The following is a 19129-nucleotide window of genomic DNA, read 5'->3' on the forward strand; positions in this document are numbered from 1 at the left end:
TATATGGCTAAAATATTATTCTTTTCAGTACAGGGGGTCCCCGACTTACGAACGGGGTTGAACTTGAAATTTACAGTATCTATTTACCTGATAACTTATTTTTTACTTTCATTTACTGTATTTTGTCATTCTATTTCTTCTTTTGTCTTAAATTCTGTGATTTTAGATGCCTATAAGGACTTAGGCTATGATATAGTGGGATTTTAAACATCGTTCTCTAAGTACGGTATGCATATAGGCATGTGTTCCGACTTAAGAACGTCCTCAGGAATGGAACCCGTTCATAACCCGGGGACCCCCTGTACTTCCAAAATTCACTATCCTTGGGGTGGCAGATAATTTGAAACACAGCTCAAAGGTTAATCTGAAATGTAATGATGAGTCAGAGGAGCTTTAAAGCTAGGCTGGCACATTACTCCAGCCACGGGTCACTCCCATTATATTGTGTTAGCCTTTATTTGCAGTATTTTGTGGATATACTTTATACAGTACATAATGAGTTAATGAGAGAGTGATGTGGCGCCTGGTGCTTCAGGTCACTGTAGACGGTAAGTGAGAGATGTTGACCAGTGGAGAAAAGAAGATTGATGGTATCTGCCACCACACTATTGGTCCAGTGTGTGAGCGTGGGTGTTTTGGTAAACTGAGCGTGGACAAGATAAAGAGAGATATTTGACAAATTTTGGAAATATATAGGAGAGTGGCAGTGATACAGCAGCCATCAAGTGGAAAGAAGCTCCTGACAATGAATTGAGTACAGTATTAGTTACCAACATCAGGCGAGCAAGAGAACATCACCAGCATATTTAAGTACCGTACCACAATTTATTTACTGGTAATTACACATTAACCCACATAATATTAATGAGAGTAATTGTTTTTATAATTTACTGTACTGTGTTAAAAATCATTGATTTATTATGTACCATATACAGTAAGGTTGCATTCCTGAAAATCATATCGTAATTCAAATGACCGTACAGTAAATCAAACTGTATTATCTATTGACTACCGTTATTAATAGGGGTATACGTTCCTCGGAAAATGAAGAACTCTCCAATACGTAATAAAATGACACTTTGCAACACAGCCTAAATTTATGCATGCATACAAATTTAAAATGGAGTGTACATAGGCAACAACTGAATAAAAAACAAGATTCTAATTTGTTTAACAAGTGCCACAGTCGACCAAGATAATCCTAAAACTTGACTGATGACTAAGTGTGTTTTCACCGGCCTAAATGTGCCTCATCACCTTCAACTTAATATTTAAAGTAGTGGCCACTTAAGGTATTGCTGCTGCTCATTTCACCAGCTGGTTACTTTCCCTACATCTCCAAGTAAAGTAAATCACTTGAAAATGCAAGAAATTTCTGGTGAGTTATGTCGAAGCGAGGAACCGGTTTTGAAAGATTTCGTTGGCTTGTAAACACTTTTGGTATGACCTACCGTTGCCATTCAATCTGTCGGGAACATCTGGAACATTCATTTTCTTTATATTCAACGGGTAACCGCTTGTTTTCTTCTCATAAAAGTCAATGTGAATTAAAAAAATACCATAATCAAATTTATTATAGATTGAAATAAATGTGCGTGTACCTTATTTACTGTACTGTATGGTCATAGAAAAAAATATCGTACATCGAGGTATACTTGAATATCTGCCTCTCAATTTATATGAATTTAATATAAGCATTTTTTGGAATAACACTGGTGTTGTATTTATACCATTTGTTAACTTATGTGGAATTTTTCGGGGGATTTACATGTTTTGAATTGAACACCAAACGGTCACAGGCTGGCATCATAGTTGAGTGAGCGCGTCGGCAAGGTACGACACTTGCAGCATGAGGTAGGATTAGCATGCTGCAGCCTCACAACCATTGTCAGAGTGAAAGTGATTGTCTATGCCATTTCATTTTTGTGTAACTTTTGGCCCTTCCTATGACTGGCAAATGCCCAACTACATCCAAGGAAGCCACTTAGCCCCAGAAGCAGCAAAAGGCCATCACTGTTGGTGTTAAATTAGGAGTAATAAGCTGCATTGAGAGAGGACAACATGTAGCTGCCCATACTTGGCCAGGAGACGTCTTCACCTGTCACTTCTCACCACCATCACCTACTCGGTTATCTGACCCAGATGACCCACTTCAAGCCATCGGAATTAACGTTCAATGTAAGTTAAAAATGTTTTCATTACAATATTATTTTCTTAATGTAGATAGGCTATATATATATATATATATATATATATATATATATATATATATAGGCTGTATTCTTTTATTTTTAATGTCTTTATTATTGTGAGTAACAAATACATAGTAAAAATAAAACACAGTGAAGGGAATGAGTACAGTATACAGTTTAGACGTATGAATGAGTTTAGAGGAAGCACTCCCCCTTACCCCACCATTTCCTTTATTCCTCACAGGAAAATTCTGTTTGATTTATGCGTTTCTGAGTTCCGCAGTCATTTTCAAGAATGCAACTACTGTGTTAATTCAAACCAATTTACAGTCCTAATGAAACAAATTCCATCCACATCCATTAAGCTTTGATAAATTTCTGATTATTTGTACTGAGAAAACTTAGGGGCCTGTTTCCTTAAAACTTAATATTGGCAGGTTTGCCAATCATGCCGAGCATCTCAATTAGCAATTTATATTGTTGGGAGCTAAGATGAAAGTGAAAGTCTAATCAGCCTTAATAATTTGACCTATGATATTGAAATATACCAACACAATGTACCAGGAGTTGGGTCATGTAGTAATGAAGTGCTAGAAGGAGGCAATTGTTGTATAGTGGTACAGTAAATGGCTTGTACCATATAGTCAGAAAATATCCCCAACCTTCGATCTCTCACAATATACTTGATGTTTACTACAGCTTCGTTACTCAGCATGGTATCTATTACAGTAAAACCGTTATCATAAATCAGTTGTTCTAAGTTACCAACTATTTCATATCAGTTTGATGACAACAGACTGTAATGCCTCAGAGACATCATTATTATGTACTTTTTCAGTTTCTAAATATCATTGACAATTAAAAGAACATTACAGTAAAATACAGTACTTACTGTATATATAAACACAACTAAAACACTTCTTTATAAGACTTAATAAACATATTTACTTGAACACTATCACAAGAGCTTCAGTTTCCCCGTAACCTCATTGACTGCTTCCTCATCACCAAATATTGCCAAGACAGTTGTAGATCCCGCTGGAACTTGAGTTTTGCCAGCATCTTGTACCAGGTATGTGGGAAGGTACAGTGCTTCTGCTTTCTTTTGAAGTTCAATAAGTTCTTGAGAATTTTTACCTTTTAATGCTATCTTCCTCTCTCTGGAAATAAAAATAATGGAGAAGAACAAGAAACAATAGGTAACATTCATAAGTCCAGAAGAGTGGTGAAGCATGACACAGTGGTAAACTATGGAACACTAATTAATTTTTATTCAAAATGACTACTATTCCTAAGATGGCCACTGCCGCCAGTATTCTATGATTTGCTGTTTTATTATTTTGTAAAATAGTACTGTATAGTCATTATATTTTATTGATTTATTTTTCTACAGTAAAAGTTTGATATTAAAAACACTTTTGATAACATGAAATAAAATTAATTACAGTATTTTATAAGACTCGGTTCCTTTAAAAAATTTTCTTCTGATTATTGAACTAAAATATTTCACTTCTATTTTATCCCTCCAGTGCTGGAGTGATTATCTGACCTTGTATGTTGGTGTGTTAATAGAGTTCATTACCCAGGACAGTGTTACCCTCCATCACACAACTGTTGTGGGTGATGTCTGCCTCACTGTACTGTACATATCTATAAGCAGAGTATATTACATCTATTGTACATTATAATGAAAACACTAATACTCACCCAAACTCCTCCCATTCCTCAACACTGGCCTCGTACTTCTCTTCATCCTCCCTCAGGAGCCGGTACAGGCCCAGTGCAGCATGTCCCACCTGAAGCAACACACATTTTAGCTCTATGTGGCCACCTTGTATCACATTTTCTTCAAAACAAACCCAGATGACCCCAGAATGAATAATATGATCATAAATTATCAAACAAAGAAAACAAGTGAAAGACAGTAATATCCCCATTAGCCGGAATCTTTGATTCTGGAACTTTCCATTACCTGGAAAATAAAATTTTAGCATTCCGAGAAATTCTGTAAAAAGTTTCTGTTCCGGGCATTCAAACGAAATTTTGAGTGATTGCATCATGTGCTGACGCGTGCCAAGAGAGTGGGTGGGTCGGCTCAGAGTGCTCATGTGCTACAATTGGCTACTACTGTCATGTGACTGCATGGGATGCCTATGATTGGGTGATGCATCTCACAATCTTTCTCCTCAAGCCCTAGCTCCGTGACATTCTTAGCTCATGGTGACATAGGTGTATGATTTCTATGCATCTAAGAAACTGGATATGACTGAAGCGCTGATGAAACTCATTCAGGGATGACAGTACTGTACTCTGAAATGGTGATCATTGAGTGTGTGTGGACATAGGTAAATTATTTTTAATATTAGATGACACAGTACATTAAACCTCTAGTACAGTACTGACCTGAGCGGCCACTTTGCCAGCTCCCATAGAGAGGTCTGTGTTGACCACAAACACCATCTTGTAATAAGTGTCCTCATCATCATCATCATCCTCTTCACAGTCTTCCCATTCATCACTTTCATTAGATCCTAGAAGGGTAAAGATTTATTTACAATAACAATACAGACTTGAATACATGCATTAACCCTTTGAACACATTGGTCTATTTCTTCAAGATTGGTGACATTACTCAAGAGGTTAACCATATAACACAATACAGTACAGGTGGGAGGAAGGAGCAAAATAGTGGCTGTGAGAACATTTGGATGAAAACTGTTCTTACCATGATCACTGTTCCCACACAGGGCCTCCATTTCATCTGCCCCCAACTCAGCTATCCATGATAGAGCAGCATCTACATTTTTATTGCCTGTACACACTAAGGCCTGAGGAAAAGAACATTGCATATCAGAAAATTTAATCAATGAAACAAAAAATTAGAAATAAAATACCTACAATTTGTATGACTATACATGTACAGGGTATGTAATTATTTCAAAGACAAAAGTCAAACAGCTACAATAAAACCTAAATTCAGCACAATAGGAGCTCTAGCATTTCCAAATACTTGTACTGTACGGTAAAAACCAAATTATGGGTAACTAGGTGAGTTCCCCACTTAACCTGGGTGGAGGTACTGAAGATACTGTAGTACACTGGTCCTAGGCCACCTACACCTCCCGACAGGATTTCAAGGATGATACTATATTATACTGTACTGTATTTCTTTAAATTTCATTGCTAGGTTCAAGAAAGGACACTGCAATGTAATTAAGATAATAACCTAAGAAAAAAATTAAATTGATGGGAAAAAATCGTTTCTCTCATAATTACACTGCCAAAATAACTGGGACCGCCTGATGAACTTGTAGCGGTAGCAAGTGTTATCTTTTAACTACAACCAGTATGTTAACAGTGCACCATACAACTTGTCTCATCATCATCTCTGTTTTATGACAATTTTGCACGTGGGTTAGTTGTGAATACCTGATGGCATGGTGAATTGGTTGTCTTTAGGCAAATGTGAGGCAAGTTTTACGGCTGGATGTCCTTCCTATCACCAACCTACTTTTACAGAATTAGAACTGGGCAATGGACTTCAGGGGAGGGTTGCTATAACTTATGGCACCACCAACACTTACTCCAGTGCCTCATAAATCATAATGGTATTCATACTTTTACCTTGATCTAATAACATACCATACAGTACTGATTCTATTTATCCATTTTAATAGATAACTCTTCTTCCTAATTTTTAAAACTGTATCTTAAGTTATTGTACCTTGGCTGCTAGTCGTTTGTCCATGCCCATGCTGACAAGACTCTCATAGAGGCCTTGGTCCACAGAGACTTTTGTGTTAGCGTCACTGGCAACTATACGGCCTTTCTTCTGCTCTTGAGACACACCATCAGCTTTACTATCTTCTTGGTTTTCTAATTTAATTTGTGAAGAGTCCATCATCTTTTCTTCTTCCTGCTCCATTTTTTAACTAAATATCAGTACAGTAATTACTACAGCAGTTATTTTCTCAAAGATTCACATGAATTGATGCAAACACTCACTGGCTTATTATGGTTACAGTACAGTACTTGTATTTCTGATGTAGAGTACAGAAAACTGAACAGTATAATTTATATAATAGGAGTCCAGTTGACTTCTACTGAGATCAGGTCCTTGAATCACTTTACTTATTGGCAACAAGGATTTTCAATATAACAGAACAGCCTTTATGGTCAAACAAAGTGTCTTGATTTAACTGGTGAATATCCTTGTACACTGTAAAACATAAAACATTCTCAATGTTACTGTCTACACTTCTGGGTGTAATCAGAATGGGGGATATTTTTAGATTTAATAAACCTGGGAAATAACAAGTTCACCCTCACCTAAACTGCCCTCACTGAACCACCCTAACCTAACTACCCATACTGAGACACACACAATGACAATTCTCAACGTTTTATTCTCTTGGACTGGCCACTATAAAAATACCATACAGATTTATCTAACTCAGTTTAGGTGATTCTGAACCATCTGTTTTGACTCATCCAGTGTACAAGTTCTCTCACAGGGACACCATTATAGGATTAAATGTTTGGCTGGTTCACTCGGGTCACTTTATGAATGACGATTAACACAATGTAATATTATCTAGTACAGTACTTTGGATAGTTCCCAGTCCTACCGATTACTAATAAAGGAGTTTGTCTATTAAAACCAGTAACCTGTAGGTACACGAGATGACTTAGAGCATCAACCACACACATACACGTCTTCAGTTCTTCATTATGCCAACCACTGTGTCTCTTATACTGTAATTATATATTAAACTCCATCTCTTACCACAAGTGTCAAATATTTATTCCCGTTTATTCAGGGGATTTTTTTTTTATTTAGTGTTAGCGTTTTTTTTTTTTTATTATAATACATTACTGTTTTGTAAAGTATATTAATCTATTAGTAATTAGTCATCAATAATCAATATAAAAATATAAAAAAATACAATTTACATAAAGACAACATCATTCTTTATTAAATATATAGATATTCTTAGATAAAGTTAGAGGCAGGAGGAGGTGGTAGCTTCATTATTAAGGTGAACTATTTTAACCACATTTTATGCCTCTATTCATTATTATCATATACTTTACATTATAATTTATCATTTGTATTATATAATCTATACGTTTGATTTAAGATAGGTGTAAGTTATACCTCTATATGGTGTGGATTGAGGAATACGTTTTGTTAATACTTCCTTGACGTCACTAGTGTTAAATCCGGCATTTATGAGGGATATTAAATTAATGGTTTGGAGTTTGGTTGTTTTTAATGTATTAACCTGATGGAATTTGATATTGGTGTGGTATATGAGCTTGGAAATATATAATAAGGTTGTGAAGGGTTCCACTAGAGGACACAGCCTGAAATATGAGACTTATCAGTTGTATATGCTTTCAGAAAACTTCCTTGGAGTAAATGTGAATTGATGTAATAACCTGCTAGAGAATGTGGTTAATATTTAGGTGAAATAAGCTTGATGGATGAATCTTCAGTTGATACAAATTTTTAGTAGTCATGTCTTCCAAAACTGAACATGAAACCTAACAAAATTGAACCTTTTATGGTAGCTCCTACTTCAGTTACTTGTCATATAACATTATTCAATAATCTTATATAACATTTGATACTTAATAACTATAGCCAATGTGTTAACAAAGTAACTCCCTAACCTAACCTAACCTGTGTAATCTAATTGGGTATAGGTAATGTTAGTGAGGTAAATTTATGTTAATTTGGGAGATATATTTCAGCATTGGTTTTTATATTAATTTTTTCTCATTCCTCCATTAGATTTGCATTATATACTTTAAAAGAAATATTTGAATGAAATATACGCGGAAAAATATATCGGTAAATAAATTTTTACGCTTCTTGATTTTTTATTTTTATTTTCCAACTTGATTTGCATTCTACATAAATTACCAAATCAGTGAAGATCATAAATACTGTACTGGTATATTTAAGGTATTTCAGTGCACGAATTTGTGACCGTCTCCTTAACTATTACTAGAGTTAGACTGTAATGTGGAAATTAGAACATCTCATTTAGTATTGGTAGTTCAGTTCAAAGATCTTAAAGACAATATTCTGTTTAACTGTTAATAATTCATGATAATCTTGTCTTTAGGTGTGAAGGAAGAGTAGAGCCATGGAGAGTAAAGGATTGCGTAGAAGAAGAGGCCGGCCGAGGAAGAAACCAAAGATTGAACCGGAAGAAATGGTTTCATACGAGGTTAGTGTGTGTGACCAGTGTGTATTTTATTGTTGCTTTAACCTAAGTTTTATGTGTGCATTACACTATATATACTATTGGTATCTGTGTATATAAATGTGTGTGAGATTTGAAACAAGTAAACTCTGGGCTAAACTACCTACTACAGGCAGTCCCCGAGTTATGAACACCCATACAGTGCCTATGGACAGGATCCTAATATATTTATATAAAAAATCTGTAAATAAAATGTTAGTTTTTTTTACAATTTAGCTTCACTTTATTTACAAGTATTGTATTTATATTATTTATTATGTATGGCATATTATTGTTGTTTTGTATGGGCAGGGATGTGCTCTAACCTAACCTAACCTATGAAATTAACTCTGTTCTGATTTGCAAACATGTCGAGAGAGGAGTAAGTTATATAGTGATTGTAGGAGAATGATGACACATTGAAAGTTTACCAGTGTTTGTAGATGTAATAACAATTTAAGTGATAGAGAATAATGAAATAAGTTAGTGAAATAATTATCATACTAGTAATAAGAAGAACTGCATTATTTTAGCATAGTTTCATTGTTAGTTCATGTTTGTTTTTTTAACTTGGGGGTTTTTGCTTGTAAATCAAAGCATGAGTATTTTTTTCCGTGACTGTAAGTTTGGGTAAGTTATATTCTTGTAAATTAGTGTCTGTCTGGATAATGAATATTTGTTATAATGATAACTTTATTTGCAAAAATGTATTGTTATTAATATTGTGCAGTACAGTACAGGTATCTAAATATATTTGGTGGTAGTCATGTGAGGAGCCATGTTATGTTCCACCTTCACTTAGAGATTAACTCCATCTGTTCAGACTCCCAGGTTACTTGTGTAGGTCATGTTGTTCATTAACAGGACTGGTAACTTAGCTGGAATTTCAACACTCTCTTTTACACTGATGAACCTTTCTCTCTACCACAATACATCAGACCTTGGAACCTTGTTGATGTTTTCAGTGATATATGACTTGGCTGCCCCTCTGAGCAAGATCTGAACCATCTGTGAATCAAGCCCAGGACGTCCATTTTGCCTGGATGGTACACTAACCTCTACACCACAGCCTGTTAGCCTTCCTCCAGAGAGAATTGGTGCTGCCTTTAGTTATACACAGTGGCCTCACTCTAGTACAGGCAGTTCTTTTTGCCACACTGCTTTAACATGTTTAAGAAGTATTGTTTAGGATTTATTGAGACATCACCTGACTGTATTTGTCCTTACAGGAGCTACAAGCTAAGGTGCAGATTTTAGAAGAAAATAATAAGAAATTAACCAAACTTCTTTCAAGGGGTCCAGTGTCACCTATGGTTTATGAAACTGAGAAGTTAGAAAAGAGAAAGAAAACAAAAAATATTGCCTGGTGAGTATATTACTGTCCTGGTACTACTTGAAGGTCTCCAAATTTGTGGTTCGTGGAAATGAGAATCAATTTTCTGTTATCCTGAGTAATAGTTGGACTGGATATGGTGATAGTAGTTATGCTTTACAGTATTTAGGTGTGTGTATTTTATGTTTATTTCTTACAGTGGGTAATGTTTGAGAGAGTACAGTACCAAGTAGCTGTTCTTGAATTATCTGGACAAGATAGAAACCTACAATAGTTTATTCTGTCTCAGGTGGAAAGTGAGTTATTCACCACATTCGTGAAAATGTTTGAGCAGGAGAAAATCCTTATTTAAATGATAGAAGAGTGTGAGGCAGTAAGGAAGAGGCAGGTAACAGTAGAGAGGTACATTGAAGACTTGGTTAAGATAAGTGTTGTCTTATACTGTAGTTACTGTTAGATTTATTTACCACATACAACTTCTGAGGCATGGTTGATATGCATATACTGTGCTAGCTATACATACTATGTTGAATAATGATGGTAGGAGGTATTAAGTCAATTTTGAATTCAGTTTACAATGTGAGAGTTGTATTATATTTTCTCACTTACAGAATGCAGGTGTAGAATAATTATGTCATGAAACACCTCACAAAAGGTTATTGTTATTGGTACAGTATATGTGTAACTTATAAGTAAATACTGTACATTTAATCCTGAGTACAGTATATAGCAATTGATGCTCTAACCTTTTGTACAGTTACCCAAAGCGACAAGTACTTCTGAAGATTGCTTACCTTGGATGGGACTACCAGAGCTGTGCATCTCAGGAGGATATACAAAAGACTGTTGAAGATAAACTGCTGCAAGCCCTCCTGAAGATTAGCTTAATAGATGCTCTTGACACTTCTAAATTTCAAAGGTTAGTAAACTATTTAATGGTCTGTGTAAGATTTAAATGCCTCTCTTTTCCTGATCACTTGTATACTGTATAGCATTTGTGGATCTGGAGAGGACACATTACTGTTCAATAGAGAATATTTGGGAAGAGGCAGTGTAATATGTGGTGACAATAACACATATATATACATTTTATAATAAGATGGGCTACTGATTTAACCCCTTCACTATGGGGACACCACTTTTAATATTTTATTTAGCTAACGCAAGACGGTTTTCTTCACCGGAAAGGGGACCCCTGTACACAAGTGGTTACTGGAGTTGCAGTGTTTAGTAGGGAATGAAAAGAAATTATTGAGGTTTACCATAATCATCTTTGTGTCTTGGCAGGAATGAGACTGGGGGCCTACTCTGTGGTCTCCTGTTGCCTCCTAGTTTAAACTGATGTCTCATGTGTTTATGTGTGTAATTAAAGGTGTGTGTTTTATGTATGTGTCTATTGGTGTGTACTTAAGAGATGGTGGTCCTTTTTATTCATGTGGTGTTTTGGAATTACAGATGTGGAAAAGCCAGTCAAGGATTTAACTCATTTGACCAAGTTGTTTCCATTGTTCTTCGTAGTCGTCTGGCTTCTGGTCTCGGTGTTATTCCCTTTGAGAGAAATGGAGTGACAATCAAAGAAGAACCACACGACGAGGACCAACACGATGATGACAATATTGACCATGAGATAAAGTATACAGACCTTGTGAATGAAGGTGAATATTATTGTAATTTTTACCCTATACTGTATAACATTATTTCACTCCTTACATAGGATCACTCTTACATTAGATCCGTGCCGTAGTTAAGTATCGTCACCACCGTCACTGTTTTACGGAGGTCTGGGTTATCAATGGCATGGTGTCCCCCGGCAACCATCACTCATATTTGAAGCGAGTTGAATGGCTGGATCCCCTCCCTATAACCAACTCACATTTACAGAGTGGGAACTGGGACTTCTAAATGCTCTCTTAGCTGGCATGGGAGGGTTGCTACTCCCTGAGGTGATTAAAGATGAATTACCTATCACCTGTAGAGTTAAGTGTGAAACATTTCCTTTTTCATAAGATTAATTACTTACTGTATTTGTAATGTGTCTGTATAAAGTAAAATAAGTGTTTCCAGTAGGTTTTGGGCTCAACCCTTTACTGAAATAGCTTTGACAAGGTGTGTGATAGATTCTGATAGAAGGAGATTAAAGCAAATGTCAACAAGAGTAAACTAATATCTTTTGAGGTATTAAACTTGATATAGGATTTTTTTTGTGTTACCAAGACTGAATTGAAATCCTTTTGTTATAAACTATGAGGATTTCATAGTGTTCATTATGAAAATTTTTCTTGTAAGAATATTATCAAAGGATCTGATTGGAAGTAAGTATATGATGACTTTATTGGCTATCCTGTCTAGGTATGTTGTATACCTGTATTGCCTGTGCACTAACTTAGTCACTGTAAACTTGTATGACATTTTATTGAATATCTGTTCATCCCATTTTATCCAAATTTATATCTTTAATTTTTTCCAGTTCTTCCTCCGGAGATAAGAGTGCTAGCTTGGTCTCCAATAAAGGTACAACCAGGACTCTCCGAGAGGTTTGACAGCCCCATCCGTACATACAAGTATTTCTTTCCGAGAGGAAATTTAAACATACAAGTTAGTAAAACATTTTATTTGTTATCTCCTTTTTTGTACTGAATTTCATTTATCTTCACAATATGTAGTGATGAAATAATCCTTAAATGATGAAGATCTTTATGTTAACTATTTGAGCTGTCCCAAGACATTAATTTAAACCAAAATTTTAATCGGACTCAACTTCCAGCTGCAAGGTGTGTAAGCATACAACCCAGTACAGCACAGCACAGCACAGCACAGCATAGCATAGCATATAATTAGTCACAATATATTAGTGAGCAGCTGCAAACTCATTAACTCTTGAAAGCTTGAAGATTGTCACTGGCTGATAGTTTGATAGCTGCTGTATAGTGTAGTTGAAAAAGAGTGTTTGATGTTTTATATAAAAGATAAAAGGCTTGAGTGAACAGATCTGTACCTGAGTCATCTCTTGCTTGTACAATATTTATCCACATTTTGTTTATATTAGAGTACTGTATTTATTTTGTGTAAATATTTCCAGATAATGGAGGAGGCTGCTCAACACCTCTTGGGTCATCATAATTATATCAGTTTATACAAGAGAGATTCCAGTAAGGGGCTGCGGTGTCTTTACCGGCAAACCTTCTCTTTTGAAATTTCTCCGTCGTGCTGTGATCTGCGAGCAAAAGATGATAGCAAACCTGTGTGTGATCCAGTCGAGTACATAAGAATACACACACAGACAGAAAGTGAGAATGAAAGAGAGACGGAATCAGATGATGATGTTATAGACGGTGACCAAGACGGCAGTAGATTACCCAAGAAGATAAAACATTTGCCACAAGACCTAGCAACATCTACAATAAAAAAGAAACAAGGATGTAAAAGAACTCTAAGCAGTGATGGTTATGACATGTGTGTGGCAACCATTAAGGCTCGGGAATTCTTGTGGGATGAAATACGGAAAGTCATGGCTGTTCTCTTTCAAATTGGAGAAGGAAAGGCCAGACCAGAAACTATATTAGAGATTGTGGATGTAAAAGCTAGTCACAGGTAATTGTTACAGATTTATGAAGATATTTTGTATGTTTCAGCAAATGCATTAACTGAATGGAGAAGGATCACGATGACTTCTGTAGACAGTAAACTTTACAATGAGGGAGTTGGTAAAATAACAGAAGGCAGTGAGGAATGAGCTGCGTAGGATCAATTTCTTATGCAGCAGTAGTCACTTGTTAACATGACACCCTCTCTTGCACCCACTAATATTCATTAATGAGAGCCAGGCGAGTGTCACCAGTAGACTTGTTACATTTCCATATTCTGAGGTGAATCAGTGTCAGGTTGACCCAAGTGGTTAGCCAGTGAGCCTAGACAACATGGTGGATGTGGCAGCCAGGGATAACACAGTGGAGGAAGGAACTAAACCATAGTACACCAGCTAATGTAGCACTACGTACATACATACCCGTACATTATTATCATACCAGTTTTATTGTTTATTTTATTTACTGTTCAAATTAACATTTACCATTGAGCATTTTATAGTGTGTGAATACTGGACAAAACACAGGTAGTTGGTCAGCAAACTTCAATCCAAAATTTGTACAAAAAAGTAATGTCATGTAATAATTTTTTATAATTCTTAATACTGTACTAATCTTATTTTGCAGGACACCACAACCCTCAGTTGCAAGCGAGATGCCATTGAACCTCTACCGAACAAACTTTGAAGAAGAAAATTGGAGATGGGATAACATAGCCTTGCGATTGGTTATTTCTCGACTCCAAGCTTTCTGGAGTCAACAGGCAGTTCGGTAAGACTTCCACTAGATAGATTAATTGGTACAGTAGGGGCCATATATCCTTTGCCAGGCTCTTCTGTATCCTACTTGGGTTGCAGGCACATGTACATGAAGTGCAGCAATGTATATTCACAGCTTTCTGCCTTTGTTAGTTGGCTCTTCCGTTCTACCTAGTATTTAAGGAGCTTGTGGTTGAGCCGGGAAAGATCCTACGTATCTCCAAATTTCTAGCTTTACTGAGTTTCTGGGATATTGTGTATACTGTACTGTACTGTAGGTGTATCCCAGTCACACAGGTGAAAGATGCTCTGGAACCTTGAGGTCAAACTCAAAAACTTGTGTTGATGTAGGAACACATATACACAGTACAATGTTAAAGCTGTACCGTACTTGTAATTTCTATGATTAATTTACAAACAACATATTTTTTACGTTTTCTATCATTATTTTTTCTTCACTATCAGAGCCACATCATTGAGGCATACACTTTGGGATTTTGAAAGCTGTTACTTGGAGAATGCATCAAGGTCGACACAGGAGGAATTAGACACTCAAGATCTTCCTCATGACCAGTGTGAGAACCTGATTGCTCGAGAGAAGGTTCATGTGTTTTTGTCCCATTCCAAAAGTGCCAGTGGTGGTGAGTACAATTATTACATAAACAGTATCATTATAAAAAGTTTGCTGTGCAGAGACTGGTTAGGATCTCTGCTAATATTATGTATGCAGAGGATTACTGTACTGTATATGTATGTACACTTGTTTATCCTTCCATCCATCCATCTGTTTACATGTACTAAACATCTCACCCAAGTCAGCTAACAGGATTATGCAGAAAGTTCAAATAAAGTCCTGTTCTGTCTTGGAGAGTCTTACATCTTGAGGGGTGAAGCTGAGAGGACTGGGATTGGGATATCCTAATGGGTGGCCATTTGTCCCATTTTAAGGGATTCTGGTTTGAGAACTTCTTGGATTTCTTAAATTTGTTTAAAGGTTTATTATGGAAAATGAAAAAGCTTCCTTGATGCTTTATTGCAAATCAGAAAGATTCCAACATCTGTAAGGAATATATGACTTAAATGGAGCAATGGAACATAATTCAATGATATAGAGTTATGTATGTGAGCAAAATGAAGATCAACCATTTGGAAAATGACATAAAACTATACCTACTCTTTAAACTATTTATTTCCACCAACATTAACATCAGTAGACTCGTTATTTAAGGCAATCTGAAGTATAATTGAGGATCCTTTAGGGACATACAGCACCACTTAATATATATCACTGTTTATTCCTAGACAGGTCAGGTGTGAGGGTAAAGAAAGTGGATTCTTGGCACAAGTTTTGCTGTAAATATAAGTTACATATGTTATCTTGGTGCTGTAACTGGATCAAACTCCTCGTGTCTGTCAAGTCCCCTTCCCATCATAGAAATGTTGACTAATCTATGGGATCATTTCTTGCCACAATTAATTGAAGACAGATTTTGTCAATGCTCAAGTTATTCTCTGGATGTCGATCTCTCTTGGTGGTGTTACAGAGTAGAAGTACAGTAGAAGGAAACATTTAGGGGGAGATTAGCATTGTTGTCTTGTGAGAGATGAGTCCAAGGAGGAAGAGTGTGTGTGTGTGTGTGTATGTGGGTGTGTGTAGTAGTTTCATATAATGTTTGCTTGGTTTATGATTTGACTTTAATCTATACTTTTCCAACATTTTCAGATCATATGTATTTTGCACAGAAACCAAATATAACTGCAGTAGACAGCAAAAATAAAGGTAAGGACTTTGTTTATTTGTATGTACAATATATAGTAGAGTAATTTCATTTCCACTTGACTGCAGCCTGTTGGGAAATAATGTCAACTTGTATTTAAAAGCTATGTGGTGGCAACAATGTTTAGAGAAGATTGACTGTGATGATTGGCATCTCTAAATCATTGTTTCTTCAGTATTATCAGATAGTGAAACAGATCAAAGGAAGAAATTTGGGTCATTTATTTAGACAGACTATTGAGTAATATCAGTGTTGTACCTTATGGTGACTGTTGGATCAAACTCTGGCATCTTATAGTGAAGGATTCTTCCCTAAAACACCGATGGTAAAAGTTAAAACTCCAATTAGTGAACTCGTGTAGACCAAACTTTCTTAGAGCGAGTGAGTGGTGTATAAGACCTGGCACACTTAATGTATGAATGTGATCCCAAGGAGTGAGCACCTGGATTGACAGAAGGTATGGTGGAAGGGCATATTGTAGAATGGTGAGAGGAAGTAATGTGTATGTGTGCGACCATACTGTGTCATTGGAAGAGGTGGCAAATAGAGATTTTGTAAGTATGACAACTGTACCATAGTTTGTTCCTTGTTGCTGTGTTTTAATTCATTATTCTCCATTTGTTTCAGATCATATTTATTCATCACAAAGACAAACTTTACCTACAGTTAATACCAAGTATGAAGGTAAGGGTTCAGTGTTCTCCTTTATTGCCAATCTTTTACCTCATATACTGTACTGTACTGCCATCAACCCTGACCGTAGCTCTTGTTAGTAACATTGTTGACATTGTTGGATGAGATTTTTAAATGAAGTTTTAATATTTACATGAAATGAATTTTGAATTCTGTGAGGTTAGATTGTTTACCTCCAGCTAACTTAATGATAAAACACACCACTATGGTTCACATCCATGTGTCATGAAGAAATTCTCACACTGTACACATGTTAGAGTACAACATGTTTTCTCCAAGGACAAAATTTTAAATCTTTGTAATTTAATTGACAGTATTGTACAGTTAATTTATTATGTTTAATCTGAGTTTACCCTCTACAGATGATGCAGACTTCAACCATACTGCTACACTTCTCCTGATTGAATTAATTAGGCAGAGATTCCAAAGATTTCTCTTGATGCACACAAGACCAACTGTGTATAAGGAAGTGCAAGAGGAGATGTGTTTTAGAGGCTTCTCTTTCTCCCTTGAGAAGATACGAAGAAAGTGGAACAGCCTCATATCAACCTATCAGAAGATAAAGGAGCGGAGCAGTGATGACTATTTGGGGAGAATAACATGGAATTATTACCAGGTACAGCACAGTACTCACATGTATTATACATGTGAGCACAATACAGTATATTGTACAGAAGGATTATAGATTATGATAGAGTCAGTACAGTACAAAGAAAACACATGTATGAAAGATTATGTGGATGATGTTTGAAGAGTCAACAAGGAACATTATGAAATATTAAATGATCTTTGTACACTGTAGATACATAACATATGATACAATCCTACCAAGAAAAGTAAGAAGTTCCATTATTCCCATATTATATATTATTAAATAAGTAAGTAAAAGTACTGTTCAGGAAAGTAAGTAAGTTACGTGTGGCCTGATATATAATGGGAACTAACCTCATGATCCTCCCAGTCCGTCCTGTAACTACGTATTTTTGAGGCACCTGAACCTAACCTCTTATTTCCCCTAAGTTAATTTTACTAATGTACAACTTTGCATCTCTACAGCTCACTTGATATCAAACTAAAATATTCACCAGGGATCAATGTGATGCTCTTCATCCATGTTAGAAGCTAATCTAACATAGATTATTAAACAGTAAAGAGGAATCACAAGAGGATAAATGTTGATATTTGAATTACTCAGTTTTTCTTGTATTAATTATCAACTATTTTTTACTTTACAGTTACTGGATGATCTGTTAGGCACAACTGTTCTTGCCATGCCTCCGACTGATTCTGTCGAGGCTCTGGCCCCAAAACCTCGTGGAGATTTGAGTCATCTGCAGGTAAAGAGGCCATTGGCAGACATAAAACCAATCATAACTAAGAAGTCAACGGCAGATACTACTAGTGTTCATGTAGTGCAACCAACACCTACTCAGGCCACACTGCCCCAAGCACCACATCAGTCCACAGCTCCCATTACCACCCTGCTTCACCATGATGGAGAGTCAATCTTTGCAACTCAGACCATAGCCTCATCTACACTGTCAGAAGAAAAACATCTAAAAAATACATCAGACACAGCTGCCATCTTCCTGGAATACAATCTTCAGCGGGGAGAGAAGAGACTGGACAAGATAGAACAACATTTGATCCACTTGGCAGAAAAGGCAACAAAAAAAATGGTGTACAGGAGAAAGAAGGAGGAAAGGGAAGAATTTAACCTCAAAGCTCTAAGAGATATTGGGAGAGCTTCAGAGAAATTGAAGAATGGATTGTTAGAAATTTGATATTCACAAAACATTCTCAATAACTTCCTGAATCACTGATGGTGGTCCAAAATTGAAACACATCAATGTTTTAATTCTCCATGATATGTTAAACTGGAAATACTTGAAAGTGTTCATATATATTTATTTAAGTTAAAAGATTATATTAATGTGAATGTTTACAAGAACATCTTGAGCTGCAGTGTTTATACAGATCTGAAATTTTGATTGGTTGTTATCATGTAATAAAGTTAAACCTCAGAGTGAAACTTTGGTCTAAGTCTATACATAAATGATGTTTGTTGACAAGTTCCTGTTCTCTAAAAGCTGCAGGAAGGATGACTGATATTTTCTGAACACCTTCAGTGCCCAGAGTAAATGTTAAGGTCACACCTAGTCAAATTTTTTGCCTAGGTGTACAGCAGCAGATTAGGAAGGAACACTAGACATTCCAAAAGAGAATATTACTCCTGTAATTCATAGCTGTCAGTATGTCTTCTTAAGAATCTTGTGTAGGGTTAGTTGGTATGTGAAACCTAAAGCTCCAGAGCTCGGTATTCTATTTGGGAGAACAGTAGAGCTTGGGCTTTAATGGTTTCTGAAAGCCAGGATTATAATTCACTTTGGCCTAATTTAGTTTCTTCACCCGATTCAGCTAAAGCCTCTTCCTCCTCTCATGCCTTATTGGTTTTGACCGTGAAGTCAGTCAAAAATAACTGTCTACCCTCTTTCTAAGTTTAATTTCATATTACACACTCTCTGCTATTCGTGTGG

At 36.1% G+C, this 19129-nt stretch overlaps 2 protein-coding genes across 10 annotated transcripts; one reads left to right on the forward strand and one right to left on the reverse strand.

The window, feature by feature from the left end:
• The first annotated feature begins 234 nt into the window (after positions 1–234).
• LOC121879962 lies at positions 235–18624 on the forward strand. Of its 3 annotated transcripts, none has more exons than XM_042386812.1 (13): positions 235–2178; positions 8327–8431; positions 9676–9812; positions 10537–10698; positions 11235–11434; positions 12247–12374; positions 12859–13370; positions 13991–14134; positions 14587–14762; positions 15845–15901; positions 16527–16583; positions 16955–17208; positions 17828–18624. In XM_042386812.1, the coding sequence occupies exons 2-13, from the start codon at positions 8348–8350 to the stop codon at positions 18374–18376; spliced, it is 2460 nt and encodes an 819-aa protein (XP_042242746.1). In that variant the 5' UTR covers positions 235–2178; positions 8327–8347; the 3' UTR covers positions 18377–18624. The 3 variants fall into 3 exon arrangements, with proteins under 3 accessions (XP_042242746.1, XP_042242745.1, XP_042242747.1); XM_042386811.1 differs by lacking the exon at positions 235–2178 and adding an exon at positions 7178–7231; XM_042386813.1 differs by lacking the exon at positions 235–2178 and adding an exon at positions 7371–7529.
• On the reverse strand, positions 2253–7415 carry LOC121879963 (probable peptidyl-tRNA hydrolase 2). Of its 7 annotated transcripts, none has more exons than XM_042386817.1 (6): positions 7351–7415; positions 5917–6411; positions 4918–5020; positions 4596–4723; positions 3900–3988; positions 2253–3352 (listed from the first exon to the last, which is right to left on the reverse strand). In XM_042386817.1, the coding sequence occupies exons 2-6, from the start codon at positions 6115–6117 to the stop codon at positions 3151–3153; spliced, it is 723 nt and encodes a 240-aa protein (XP_042242751.1). In that variant the 5' UTR covers positions 6118–6411; positions 7351–7415; the 3' UTR covers positions 2253–3150. The 7 variants fall into 7 exon arrangements, with proteins under 7 accessions (XP_042242751.1, XP_042242752.1, XP_042242750.1 ...); XM_042386818.1 differs by lacking the exon at positions 7351–7415 and adding an exon at positions 6979–7032; XM_042386816.1 differs by lacking the exon at positions 7351–7415 and adding an exon at positions 6905–6969.
• Positions 18625–19129: the final 505 nt, after the last annotated feature.

Source organism: Homarus americanus, unplaced genomic scaffold (genome assembly GCF_018991925.1).
Source record: "Homarus americanus isolate GMGI-L3 unplaced genomic scaffold, GMGI_Hamer_2.0 scaffold29478, whole genome shotgun sequence".
NCBI classification, from domain to species: domain Eukaryota; kingdom Metazoa; phylum Arthropoda; class Malacostraca; order Decapoda; family Nephropidae; genus Homarus; species Homarus americanus.